Below are 14,598 nucleotides of genomic sequence, written 5' to 3'. Positions count from 1 at the left end.
ATGAAGAAGCTGTTTGTTGACCAGCTTTATCATGTGTGGCGAGTGAAAAATCAGAGTCGGAGGACTATAGGTGGTGATGGAATGGATTTAAGGGGGGGTTGAGAAGGATAAGGTTAAATGGGAGCTGGTAAAGAGAAAGAAAAAGAGGCGACTCGTTAGGGTCATATAGTGAGATTGAAAGTAGTGAGGGTAGAGAGCGAGGGAGGGATTAAGGGCATGGATCCACCGAAGAAGTTAAAAAAAAAAAAAATGGAAGGGAACAAGTGGGAGAGCTCAAATATGGAAATATATTAGGTTAAGGGAACTTGTTGATAGGGTGTGGGGAAGATTTGGTGGAGAACATCAAAATAATTCAATATGTTGGCAATGTTAAGAGTGAGCAAAGTGGTCCGAGTGGGAGCACAAAGAGGAAGTGGTTGTAAAGGGCTGATTTATGGAGTACCTCTAAGGATGACTATATAAAATAAATGAAAGATGACATAAAAGTGAGAAATAGCTCGCTGAAAACTCCAAGACGAATGAATGGGGGAGCAGAGAAAGCGGAGATTTTGATTTGGATTTGGATTTTGATGAAAAGGAACTTCCAGAGGAGATCCATGTTGGAATGCAGATATAATCTAAAACAGAAAGAATTTGTGTGGTCGTCATAACAGCAGTGGATCACCTACGAGGTAAGGGATGAACTTCGGGAACAGACATCTAGTCAAGAAGTCAAATGGATGGGTGGATAATCGTTTTAATTAGCGATGGATCGGAAGTGACAGAAGAGAGCACGAGTTAGGAAAAGAATATGAGGGCAAATATTATTAGGATGTACAGTATAGAATAGATAGTTATGTTTATTTGTATTTAAATTGATTAGGGGTAATAAGTTAGTAGGCATATCTAAAATACACTTTATAACAGTAGGTAGCGGTAATGCACCTTAGCTTTTGTTGCCGACCGCCATAAAACAACACAAGAAGAAGACAATTTAAAAAAAAAATGTTTTATTGAAAGAACAAATATAAACAACGTAAGGCATTTTCTTAAATATCACACAAACTGTACATCATGAGCCGCATGTCGAACTTTACAGTAAAATCCAAACAAACAAAACAAACCAAAAAAAAAAACAAGAGGGCTTTATAAATTTAAGTTAAAGTTTACCAAGAAGAGAAAGAAGTTTAAGGGCTTTCTTATTCTTTACAAACTTCGAAGATTTATAACAAATCAGAGACTCGTTCAACCAATGATTTAAGATTTTGTCTTGAAATATTTGCATGTGTGAATAACAAAATAAAATAAAAAACTTCCAATAGCAACACATCCATAACCAAAATCCAAATTCTTGTCCTTGACAAACACACCAAACTTAATGGACTCCATCGTCCAAGGTGACAATTCAATATTTTTAGAGTGAAGCCAGCCCTGCATATCCAACCGAAAAGGTCTGTACTGATTCGCAACAAAAAAAAATAGATGTTCAAAAAAAAAAAAAAAAAAAAAAAAACCCAGCTATTTGCTTCAATATTACATTTTTAGTCTTAAAAATTCCTTAGTGGGGTAAATCTCGTTTAGAATTTTGAAATTTACTTCTTTAATTTTTTTTTTTTTTGGGGGGGGGGGGGGTCTGGAAATGAAAGAGATCTACTTCTAATTTGTTTGTTCTCATCAGTTTTATATTCCCTAATAATAAATTATCTCCTAACTGGGCCGGGAAACAATTCATGTGTTAAAATAATCCTGATAACCTTATTAGTCATTTTAAGGTCACACAAATCCATACCTTGTATGCAGCCTCGGGGAGACATTTGAACGCAGCGTCTTCTCGAACCGTTCAAACCAAGGAAGTGGAAGAAGCCGACGACTTCTGCGCAGATATCAGCCAATAAACACACCCTTGCATCCGATTGGTCGAGAGCTTTTAGCGCGACGTGCTACAGCCAATCAGGACATTGTTTTTCCCTACACGGCGATAACGCGGATAGTAAGATAAGGGATTAATTAACCAAACTCGAACTAATACAAACAACGTGTTCTCGTTGCAACTGTGGGATAATGCCGCTGAACTGACCGCCCCTTTGTCTTGCGGAAATGTGGCGCTGTAACTCCAAGGATACGCAACGTGGATAACGTCGAGCTAACTAGCTTTAGCGTTGAACTGCTACTTCCTGTCGTTCACCGTAGGCCGCGAGCGAGCTGCATCCTCCTCTTCAGTCGTCATTGACGATGTAAGTTACGTCAAGAGACGAATAACACAATCGCGCAAACACGACACTAATCCGGTGTGTAGATTCGGCGGTTAGTGGTTACGTTGAAGTTTCTCGTAATTGAGCTCACGGGCTAGCTAGCTTGTTAGCTGTTTGGGCTAGCTCGCCAACATGAGTGAACTGACAGATTGCAAACCGAGCGCCGACTCAGAATCGAGGAAAAGGTGTCCGTCACCGGACCACGATGAGGGAGCCTCTATTCCCAGTAAATCTTCTAAAGTAGAGGACGCATCTAATGAAGTACAGGATGCCCCGGAACGATGCAAAAACAGTGAGAGCACTGAAGCAACTGGGCAAGAGAGACATTCAAATCGTGAAGAGGAAGCAGAAAGCTCACAAAGTGTCCACAGCCCTGCTTCTGCACCTGTCAACAACTCCAATTCCGCCGACCACAAATCCAAGGAACCACAGTCCTCAAAGACTCAGAGATGTGCTGATGTGAAGGATGATGCGGATGCGAGCACGGGACCCAAGCCCAGTAATCTTTTGGACCAATCTGATTTAGCAGCCGCCGAAGCCCTCGCCAGCCTCACAGGAGGAGACGGCGAAGACAGCCGAGAGACTCCGTGCTCGTCCGAAAGAGCAAAGCAAGTCAAGCAAGGGAGCAAAGTCAAACAGCGTGGTGACAAGCTGCTCCTCAGAACACATTCTAAAACATGGGCAGCTGCCGCAGATAGCTCCACATCTGCGCACAGCAGAGACAGAGAGGATGCAGATAACTTGGCAAACGCGGGCCAAGGTGGCGAATCCATGTCTGGATCTTCTTCCACACCGAGCTCCTCTTTCCTGTCCGAGAACGAGGACAATGAGGACGGTGAGTGCGCCATTGTGTCTGTTAAGATGGCTCCCGAGATGAGACAGTCAGTGGCTCTCCTGGCGCAGGTACAGATGAGACTGGAAGCTCTTGAGAAGAAAAGCGCCTGGCTCCACCAGCGCCTGGAGCTGAAGATCGGCCGCATGCGGCGGCCTCATCTCGAGCAACGTAGCTCCATCACAAAAACCATCCCTGGCTTCTGGGTGACCGCTGTATCCTTCCACCCAAGACCTTCCCCATTTCCTAGACTGCTGTACTTTGAGTGAATACCGAATGCCAGTAACCATGTTTATGCTTTACCTTGACTCTGAGATGCCAGCTACTGAACCACCCGCACCTCTCGGCTCACATCGATGAGACGGATGAGGATGCTCTCAGCTACATGACTGATCTGGAGGTAGGTGACGCACTCGCAACGTCTCGCTCATTTTGAATCCCCTCATAGAAGGGTTTCCCCAAACCTTTTTTTAAACAGAATTTTCATCATAAAAAAATCATTGCAATAAAACATTTGAATGAAGATTGTAGCTAGCCATTCAGCCTGTTTAAACCTTTTTATTAATGCAGTACATTACTTAACTTTTATACTTTTCATGTATAGTCCAGGTTGTTTGTTTCTATGTGCCCTGCGATTGGCTGGCGACCGGTTCAGGGTGTACCCCGCCTCCCGCCCGAAGATAGCTGGGATAGGCTCCAGCAGCCCGCGACCCTAGTGAGGATAAGCGGTATAGAAAATGGATGGATGGATGTGTAGTCCACTTTTTACTTTTCAAGCAAAGTAAATTTTTTTAAGTACATTTTTTTTTCTTTTCTTTAAAGCTCCTTTAAGTGCAGTGTTAATGTTCCAACTGTGCATAATGAGGTGGCTTACATTAATAAATGTGCTTTTTAGGAATCAACAGTTTTTATTACGTTACTGCATTTTAATGTTGGTCAAGATGGTGGTATTTTTTTGAGGTGGTACTAAGTGAAAAAGTTGGTGAACCACTCCTGTAGATGAACAAATATACTTTATTGGTGAAATAATTTTCAGGCCAATTATGTGAAATAGTATAATTTCCCTTGCAGAACATTGTGGTTGTGTTGGGTGTCACTGGTTTATTCTAGCAACATTCAAACATCCCTCCCTCAGATTGAGACTTTCAAGAATCACAAAGTGGGTTTCCGCATCCGCTTCCACTTCAGACGGAACCCGTACTTCCAGAACAACATCATCATGAAGGAGCTGCACCTTGGACTGGGAGGTACAAATAAACACGGGGCGGCTTTTCTTTCACTGGTCACAAAATGAAGGAGCCAATTTGGTACACCAGCATCATGGAAGATGCAATACAAAAAAGATAATGTTCAGTGTTGACTGGCAATGTCAGGGAGGTAAAAAAAAATATATATATACTACAAAACCTGAGTCAATCTTTTTTGTCGTCATCATAAGGGGTCTTTGAGCCGTGCTTTGTCTGGTCCCTCACCTAGGACCTGTTTGCCATGGGTGACCCTGCCAGGGGCATAAAGCTCCAGACAGTTTAGCTCCTAGGATCATTGGGACACACAAACCCCTCCACCATGATAAGGTGACGGCTCAAGGAGCATCAATGGAAAAAAAGATTCGGAAGTTTATCAATATATTTTGTAGAAGAACTTTAGGCCAGTTTAATCTGTAAAGAGGATGGGGTTTTCTGTTGCTCTTGAACGCAAACAAAGAAGCAAATCAACGACAGAATGGCTTCAGAAGAAGAAATTACATGTTCTTGACTGGCTCAGTCAAAGTCCTGAGATGCTGTGGTATGACTTAGAGCTATATATATGACTTTGAGAGCGGTGTGTGTGTGTGGGTGCACAGTCTTGAGCTGATTCTATTAGCCCTCTGCAGCACAGCGCGTAGAAGGAGCAGCATCTTTGTCCCCTAAACTTGTGGAGGCTTTCAGACAACAAAACGTAAAACAGTTTGCTTACACGCCACTCAGGCCCATTCGAAAGATACTTCTAAATAAGTCCGCAAAGCCTGATGTATCAAGCCGTCACGGTGAACGGCATAGTCAAAGAGTTGAGAGGAACAACAGAAAGCTCAGCAATTTTAACACATTCAAAAGACTTCACTTCAAATAGAAGTTTAACAAGTGTGAATTATTTTGTGACAGGCAAGCTTTTTGCACACTGGTTGCAGTTAGCGAGGTCATGAAATCAATAGTGTCGTTTGTACAAGAGTGGAGTCACGCACTTGTACAGGCACTCTATACCGGTACTAAAATTACCTCGAAAAGTTACGTTATGTAATCTAAAAATGAAGCTATTTACAGTTCCTTCTGACAAGATCTTTGTACCTTTTGGATTATTTTGTCACTTTTTAACCTTTAAAAACTCAGAAAATGGATAAAACTGATCTTTTTCACCCAATCTCGATCACGTGATCGGATCGGGACAGCGCTGCTTCTAACATCTGGCCTTTTTGCAGCAACTCCCATGTCCTTCTCCAATCCCATCCTGTGGCATCGCGGTCACAATTTAATGGCCCACAGCGAACCCAGGAAGATGTCACGCGGCGTCTACCAGACGTTTTTCAGCTGGTTTGGAGACCACAGCAACCCCGGGCAAGACGATGTAGCGCAGGTATGGCTGATGGCGAGTGACTTGGCACCACTTGCAAGTAGGGTTGGACACCAAAACAGGGTACCATTATGGTACTACGGGGTTTTATACATCCGATACCTACCCACTCGAATAACAGCAAGAATTTTTTATACATAATTTGGTGCCACTTAACAATTTGTCCTCTGATTCCTTTGATTTTGATACGTTACAGGCAGGGCTCAGCTGTGGAAAAGATATTTTCCAATTTCAGTCATTTCATTTAAAATTTAGGCTAGAAAACATGTTTTGACAAGCCAAAATAATTACAACACACACTCAACCCTAGTTGCAATAATCTTGTCTCGTTTTTATTTTTTTCATGGAGCAACCATTTTTTTTCCTTTAGGTATCTGTGAAAAATAAATTGTTTGCATTTCTGTTTGTATTGAAGTAATCATTTTAAGGATATACAATTCAGGACGCTTACTTGGCTTGCATGCATTTTGTCCAATGTTGTCTACCACAAATGTGATAATTTCATTTTTTTGTGGTTGTCTAGATACTGAAGGACGACCTGTACAGGGACCCTTTGAGATACTACCTCACGCCTCTTTGGCAGCCAAGAGAGAACGGCAGGTCGGTCACATTCCCAAAGTGTATTGTGTACACTGAAGTTATAGTCCTTTTTCTCTCCACAATTTGTATGTATACATTACTTGAGCTCTCAGTGGGGCCAAAACTGATATCTCCTTAAATATCAGCAGAGAGAACTTTAGAGCATTGTTCACAGAGTTGTTGAATCGTACAACCCCAATGAAGTTGGGACGTTTTGTTTTATAAATGAAAACTGAATACAATGATTTGCAAATCATGTTCAACCTAGATTTAATTGAATACACTACAAAGACAATATATTAATGTTCAAACTCATAAACCTTATTGTTTTTAGCAAATAATCATCCATCCATCCATCCATTTTCTGAGCCGCTTCTCCTCACTAGGGTCGCGGGCGTGCTGTAGCCTATCCCAGCTATCATTGGGCAAGAGGCGGGGTACACCCTGAACTGGTTGCCAGCCAATCGCAGGGCACATACGAACAAACAACCATTTGCTCTCACAGTCACGCCTACGGGCAATTTAGAGACTCCAATTAATGCATGTTTTTGGGATGTGGGAGGAAACCGGAGTGCCCACGCAGGCACGGAGAGAAAATGCAAACTCCACACAAGCGGGGCCGGGGATTGAACCCCGCTCCTCAGAACTGTGAGGCTGACGCTCTAACCAGCGTATTCTTTCCCATTCTTGCTTGATGTACAGCTTCAGCTGTTCAACAGTCCGGGGTCTCCGTTGTTGTATTTTACGCTTCATAATGCGCCACACATTTTCAATGGGAGACAGGTCTGGACTGCAGGCAGGCCAGTCTGGTACCCGCACTCTTTTACTATGAAGCCACGCTGTTGTAACACGTGCAGAATGTGGTTTGGCATTGTCTCGCTGAAATAAGCAGGGGTGTCCATGAAAAAGACGTTGCTTGGATGGCAGCAGATGTTTCTCCAAACCTGTATGTACCTTTCAGCATTAATGGTTCCTTCATAGATGTGTAAGTTACCCATCCCATTGGCACTAATACAGCCCCATACCATCACAGATGCTGGCTTTTAAACTTTGCGTCCATAACACTCCAGATGATTCTTTTCCTCTTTGGCCGGAGGACACGAGGTCCACAATTTCCAAAAACAATTTGAAATGTGGACTCGTCGAACCACAAAACACTTTTCCACTTTTCATCAGTCCATCTTCGATGAACTCGGGCCCAGAGAAGCCGGCGGCGTTTCTGGGTGTTGTTGATGAATGGGTTTTGCTTTGCATAGTAGAGTTTCGAGTTGCACTTACGGATGTAGCGCCAAACTGTATTTATTGACATTGGTTTTCTGAAGTGTTCTTGAGCCCATGTGGTGATATCCTTTACACATTGATGTTGGTTTTTGATGCAGTGCCGCCTGAGGGATCGAAGGTCACGGGCATTCAATGTTGGTTTTCGGCCTTGCCCCTCACAAGCAGTGATTTCTCCAGATTCTCGGAACCTTTTGATGATATTTTGGACTGTAGATGATGAAATCCCTAAATTCATTGCAATTGTACGTTGATGAACATTGTCCTGGATCTGTTTGACTATTTTCTCACGCACTTGTTCACAAAGAGGTGAACCTCGCCCCATCTTTGCTTGTGAATGATTGAGCAATTCAGGGAAGCTCCTTTTATAGCCAATCATGGCACCCACCTGTTCCCAATTAGCCTGTTCACCTGTGGGATGTTCCAAACAGGTGTTTGATGAGCATTCCTTAATGTTCTCAGTCTTTTTTGCCACCTGTCCCAGCTTTTTACTTTATCAGTTTGAACATTAAATATCTTGTCTTTGTAGTGTATTCAATTAAATATAGGTTGAACATGATTTGCAAATCATTGTATTCTGTTTTTGTTTAACACAACGTCCCAACTTCATTGGAATTGGGGTTGTCATTCTAATTGTGCTTTCAAACATTTACAAAATGCGTGAGTAAATTAATTGGAAGCCTTGTGGTTGTCTACACCAGCCCTTTCCGAACTTTAAAGCCTCACACCCTGTCTCTCCTGCGCGCACCCGAACAAAAGTTAAAAAACAAGCAGTTTATAGCTTGTCACTGTTTGGTTGTTGTTGCAACTTTCAGCTTGTGCCATCAGGGGTCGCCATAGCGAGTTACTGGCATGATTTGGTTGGCACTGTTCTTACTCCTTTCTCGAGTCAACCCACCTATTTTTCTATGGGGCACTGGCCAGGAATTGAAACTGCACCGTCTGCACGAAAGACTACAGCATCTACCATCGTGTTTAGTCATCAGTTGAATTAAACGCTGTATCAAATTTAAATAAAAAATGCATTGTTTCAACTTATGTACAACAGAGTTTTAAGACATTTGACAGGTTTTAATGAGCTTGAAATAGTAATTGAAATTGCAGGATTAGGAGGACATATTTACTGAAATCAAAAGCTATTTCAATCAAAAACTAAAGTCATTCCGTTTTAACATAGGACGCCTTTATTTGACAGCAGCATCACAATTCTTACATCCATCATTCAACTTGTGAGTTTTTGGAGAGTTTCTGCTTGAATTTCTTTGAGATGGTGCATTGTCAGCCTTGGAGATGATTTTGCTAATGAAAGCACGGCTCTTCTTTTGGTACCATGGAAGAAAGCGGTCAGTCAAAAGTCCACATTCTTTTCTGAGGTAATTTTCCCACCTTCAGGGAGCCCAAAGGGGCCGACAAGATCTCTCCCCGGCACATTGCTCGACAAATATGTGAGTCTGCCAGTCTGCCGCCACCTTGCTGACGTTGCAGCCTTGTTAGGACATGATGGCCTTCCACCAAACGTCCACTACTCCATTCGTCTTGACGGTCCAGGCTTGCACGACACTCATCAGTGGACAATCTTATGCTGTAAGGTATACCTCTGCATCATTTGCTGCTATAGGCATAAAAGGAGAGAAAATCCTGTTGTGGCCCCCGTCCCTCCCCCTGACTTCAACCCGGTTGAGAAACGTTGGAGCAGTTCACATCCAAACGGTAGCTCTGGGAGGCTATTCTGACAACCTGCAAAGAAATTCAAACAAAAACTCTCCAAAAAGTCACAAGTTCAATGGATGTTGGCCTAAAGGTGTGAAAATGACCTCTGAAAAGTATGTGGACTTTCTGACTGACCACTTTCTTCCATGGTACCAAAAGAAAGAACCATGCTTTCGTTAACAAAATCTACAAGCATCACAATGCACCATCTAAAAAAAATAAAATAATAATAATAATAATAATTCAAACAGGAACTCCAAAAACCTTTATGGTTCTAAGAATTGTCAAGCTGATATCAAAAATGGATCCTATGTCAAAATGTAACTTGTTCAGATGTTTTTATTGAAATAGCTTTTGATTTGAGTAAATATGACCTCCTAATACTGCAAATTCAATAAATGCCTCTTTCCAGTCAAACCTATACCTGTCAAATGTCTTGAAACTCTGTGGAGTATAATAGTTTGGAACAGTGCATTTAAAAAAAAAAAAAAAAAAAATTTATTTTATTTTTTCAAATGCTGTTATGATTGGGAGGTTTGTTCAGAAACATTAGAATTTTATTCTTACGGTTGATGATGTAGGAAAGTCAAGAGACAAATGAATATTTTGACCATTTAAGTGAAATTGGATCATTTCCCACAGTACAACTGATCTCTCACAGCACACTAGTTGAGAATCCCAGTTATAGAGTGAATGCACACCACACTTTGCGAAATCGCAGCTGATCTACAACACACTTGTGCGGCTCATTGATGTTTTTTTATGGTTTCCTCATGAGCTTGCCCGCTGTGTCCGTCCTCCAGTGACGGCGACGGCACCGCAGCAGCTGACCACGGCAATGGCGATGACTGTGTGGTCATCTCCGACTCAGACGAGGAAACTGGTGAGCCGGAACAAGGCCATAGTGGCGGAGAGGAAGAAGAGGAGGAAAAAGAGGAGGAGGAGGAGGAGGAGGAGGAGGAGGAGGGGGTGCCGAGTGCAGGTTGGTTCTTTAATTTTAGGAGTCCTCACAAGGGGCAAAGGGTGGGCGAACTTCATTGCTCAAGGGATTGACTAATTGGATTTTTACAATTGATGGGCCAGGTCATTTGTCAATGAGGTTCAAAAAAGAGAATGCCATTATATATATATATATATATTTTTATTTATTTTTATATATATATATATATATATATACTGTATTTTACTTTATAAAGACATACAGTAATGACATGAATAAGAATGAAAACAAAATTAAGCAGTTTGTGTATCATGACAATTCAGTGGATATTGTGCTGCTACTTGCGGTGTGTGGCCCTTTGCCACCAAGGAGCAGTGTCATACATACAGACATAATAATAAGACATAATAATAAGATTTGATGCTGAAACAGAAGAAGATTGTCACTCTAAACTGTAATAATGTTTTTTTGCAAAAGACAATATGTCTGTGTGTATTGTTGTATGCTTTTGTCTGTGTGTACGTGTTGCTATCGCTTGTGTTCAAATACATCGATGGTAGTTTCGTAAACCCGACTGTTGTATTTTGCATTGTGTGTGAGCATTGATGTACTGGACTTTCGTAAAACAACGCTAATGTAGTTTTGGTTAAATACATATTTAATTCTCTTTGTCTTATGTCGAGTTTTACAATAAATTTAAACTGGAAGTAGACATAAACAGCTTTTTTTTTTTTTTTTAAAGAATTGTTCACTGTTCGCCAAAGTGCCGCATTTTGGGAAGTTCGCTGCTGCCAATCGAGTGCTCGTAAATCAAGACAACAAACAAAAATTGGCCGACCATTGCGAGTACACCCTTACTTAGTGTTTTTCAGAATGAATACTCAGTTTTGAATCATCAAAACTAAAAATGATCTTCCCCTCAGATGAGAGCCAGGAAGAAGGTGGAGGCGGAGAAATTGTGATCGACGGTAAGTGAAGTGTTCTATCGTCTCAATATTTTAGGCTTTCATATACGAAGTGAAGAAAAATACTAATGGTCTTTCTTTTACGTGGCAGGGTCAGATGACAGTGAGCAGGATGATGAGGCCTAAAGCAGTAAGTTAGGAAGGATATGCCCGAACATCTTCCTGATGTTAGTTACATTATGCACACAAAATATCATATTTTTGTAATGTAACAAAATATGATCTTTAGAAGCTTTTAAAATCAGGGTTAACTTAATAAAGCCAAGGCAAGGTGACTTACGATTTTATATGGTATATTCAAATACAGTATACTGTACAAAAGGATTGCTTTTGGTGAACAATTGTCCGGGAGCCAACTCTTAGCAAAGCAAACAAATGACAAGAATCTCACAGACAATTGGAAGCAGCCATTTTTACATTTGGCAATTTTACCTATTGTATTCCATTCAATTATGTTGACCACATGACCACATTTCAGGAGTACTTAGAACTGAACCATAATGTGTTCTCAGGGATGGGCCCAAACTCGATTACACTATTTGGGGCTGTGTGAGTAAGTAAACGTGTACTCTACTGTAGTAAAGAGAAGCAGATATTGTTTTAATAAGCTTGTTGTGTTTCTTCCCTTGCTTTTCTACATGTTAATGCAGCCACCACCCCACGTAATCACGGTGTGATACTGCCAGTTATTGTATACTTTCATCAGCGGATTCTGCTGTATCTGGAATTTTGTCTTTTTTTTTTTCTGTTGATTAACATTGGTTTTCACATACTGTGTAAAAATGTTTGGGAGTATGTGTAGAATTTGACGCTTTTGAGCATATTGATGTTCTGACCCGTCTTCATGCCTGGTACTCGTGCAACTCTTAATTTGATTCTATTCTGTTTGGACTGCACAGAACTCGGACGTGGCGTAATTATGTACAGTATTTGTGTTTATGTTCTGGCCCTGTAATTGTGCAGCCCTTTCTCGCCACAGTCAGCAGTTTTGCTCCATTTTAGTGTACACTCTTTCCCTGCACTGTTTTATTGAGTAAATGCATATTTATTGACCAATTCATAATGTTTTTAAACAATAGGTGCCAGGATACTTCAGGTGGTGGAACACGAGTGACACCACTGACCTGAAGCGATAACAGCAGGCATTAATTTCTATCGCTGGAATTTATTAGCCAGTCCCTGAATGATGTTAACTGTTTCTGAATTTCAACCACATCTATTTTTGAATCAACGTACCTGTTGAAGTTTAAATTACAGCCGGCATTAAATATCCCTTCAGCGGTTTACCTCACATAACATCTTTTTGACTGACCCTTCAAACGTTCAAACTACGGCAGCAGAGAAGAAGGCTAAAATAGTCATTCAAGCCATTTCCCCCGTTTTCTAAATGGTTCTATCTTAGTCAAATGACACGGGAGTATTTGTTTACTAGTTGTGCCATCGGTGAGCGTTTCAGATTTTGCCACCCGTAAGAATGTGTGATGTCATAGTGAATTGTCATATTTTGAAAGAATAGGACCAAGGCAATGCGCACAAACCTTGGCAACCAGTAACTGTATACGAAAGCAGAAACAAAGAAGTTGTGACAGAAGTGAATGATAGTATAGCACAGTGTTTCCCAACATTTATTGAGCCAACCCACCAATCATACATTAGGAACATCTTACGGCACACCAGCAAACAAAAATGTCACCCCCCCCCACCAAAAACAAATAATATGTATGTGTATGTATACACACAGTGGTGCCTTGAGATGAGTTGAATCCATTCCATGACCATGCTCGTAACTCAAAACACTTGTTTCCCAGAATCATCTTTCCCCACTTGTATGAATGGAAAAGCTAGAAATTCGTTGCAGCCTCCCCCCACCAAAAAAAAAACAACAAACATTTTTTAATGTATTTTAATAAGGAAAGTAGTACTAATATTGTACTTCCTCCAAACATAGTAATAAAATACAATGAGAAGAATTAAACAGTTGGTGCGTCATGATTAATTCTTTGCGCCCACTTCTGGTCGCTGCGACTTGGCCACAGGGCGGCAGTATAATACGGTCATGTGGACAAACGAAGAGTTTCACTCAACTACTGTAAGTGACCTAGTAATTTGCAGTAATATTAGTCTTTCTTTGCAGAGGATCAAGATAATAATAAGCCTGTGAGTGTTGTTATATTATCTGTCTACATGTTGCACCGTTTGTTTTTTAAATATCCGTTCCTTAAGGCGTTATAACACTGCCACGTAGGCTAGTGGACATTTTAAATGTGTCATTCCCATTGTTTTAGGTTTAGTTTGACAGTAAACTTGAACTGGGAGTGGCAATCAACATTTTTTGAAGGATTGTTCACTGTCTGCCAAACTGCTGCTGGTTGTGAGTTGAGTTCACTGCCACCAAAACAGCGCTCGTATCTCATGCAAAAAAACATTCAGACTACGGCTCATATCTCGGAAAACGTAAGGGAAAGTAGGCTCACTCGTATTTCAAGGCACCACTGTATATACTAAAATAATGCTCTTGTCTAAAAACAAATGGTGGTTGGGAATCACTGGCATGGCAGAATAATGGCGAGGAGTTGTGCAACACTGATTTACAGTAAGCAGTTAGGCAATTGGCTTTGAGTCAAGAGCATGCCTGGCATGGTCTCGTTTCTTTGTCACAGCTCTTCTGCTCCCAAGGCCACGAGAGGGAAGCAATTCCCGAGCATTGAATCAGTCTGTTAAACGTCACTATTTGGGGGTGCACTGGAACACATTTGCTATTAAACATTTTGTTTCCCCTTAGCTGAATACCTTGTGTGCTTTTCTGGAACATTGTAACCCTTGGTTGCTTTGGTTACTTTTATTTGTTAGCGATGACATGTCTACTGTTTGACTCAGACCTAATAAAGTAGGAAGTTGGTTTACTTTGCTGTTGACTGTCTTAATATTTACACTTGCACTGTTGTTGCCACATGATGGCAGTGTGGTGTAAATTTGTCATTTGTGTTGATTGCGCTGATTTGAATAAAGGCATTCTATATCACATATCATATCAGACTTTGATGGTAGAATTTAAGCTTTCACATTTCAATTCCTAATGTTAATCTAGTAAACCATAATAAAGATGTTTTTATTTTTATTTCAAATGAATGCTTGCTACATGACTTTTTGACATTTAAGTCACCTCTCCCACGCTTGAAGAGATCAAACAAAACCAGCAGAGTGACACTTTAATGGATTTCACTGCCAGTGCAGCGGCATGCATGTGATATCGCTCCCATTTTTCAAGGTAGCGCTGTAAATAGCTCCCAGCGAGGCATTTTTGGACAGGCCCAGACAAAGGAACGGCAGCAGTGTTGCAACGGTACACTTAAACCCTTGATTCCACTTTTAATGCACAGCTATAAATATTCCACTCGCAAAAAACCTGTGCTGCTGGAGGCCCGGCAGCACTCAGGGTATGCAGCCTAGGATGGG

General features: G+C 41.2%; 1 protein-coding gene across 2 annotated transcripts; it reads left to right on the top strand.

Annotated features, from left to right (window-relative positions):
* Positions 1–1,765: 1,765 nt before the first annotated feature.
* tspy (testis specific protein Y-linked) lies at positions 1,766–14,045 on the top strand. 2 transcript variants are annotated; one of them, XM_061771300.1, is made up of 9 exons: positions 2,937–3,066; positions 3,135–3,278; positions 3,386–3,463; positions 4,199–4,310; positions 5,519–5,673; positions 6,194–6,270; positions 10,041–10,219; positions 11,101–11,145; positions 11,234–14,045. In XM_061771300.1, exons 1-9 carry the CDS (start codon positions 2,962–2,964, stop codon positions 11,266–11,268), a joined length of 930 nt encoding a protein of 309 aa, XP_061627284.1. In that variant the 5' UTR covers positions 2,937–2,961; the 3' UTR covers positions 11,269–14,045. The 2 variants fall into 2 exon arrangements, with proteins under 2 accessions (XP_061627274.1, XP_061627284.1); XM_061771290.1 differs by having other exon boundaries at positions 1,766–3,278.
* Positions 14,046–14,598: the final 553 nt, after the last annotated feature.

Source organism: Phyllopteryx taeniolatus, chromosome 1 (genome assembly GCF_024500385.1).
Source record: "Phyllopteryx taeniolatus isolate TA_2022b chromosome 1, UOR_Ptae_1.2, whole genome shotgun sequence".
Taxonomy (NCBI): Eukaryota; Metazoa; Chordata; class Actinopteri; order Syngnathiformes; family Syngnathidae; genus Phyllopteryx; species Phyllopteryx taeniolatus.
The sequence above is the reverse complement of the archived record's forward strand: the minus strand, read 5'-3'. Positions and strand labels throughout refer to the sequence as shown.

Bases quoted from the DNA above. Each gene is read 5' to 3' on its own strand.
- tspy (XM_061771290.1), top strand. From the start codon at position 2,364: ATGAGTGAACTGACAGATTGCAAACCGAGCGCCGACTCAGAATCGAGG. The intron at 10,220-11,100 runs GTTGGTTCTTTA...TCTTCCCCTCAG, and splicing joins GGAGGGGGTGCCGAGTGCAG to ATGAGAGCCAGGAAGAAGGT. The intron at 11,146-11,233 runs GTAAGTGAAGTG...TTTACGTGGCAG, and splicing joins CGGAGAAATTGTGATCGACG to GGTCAGATGACAGTGAGCAG.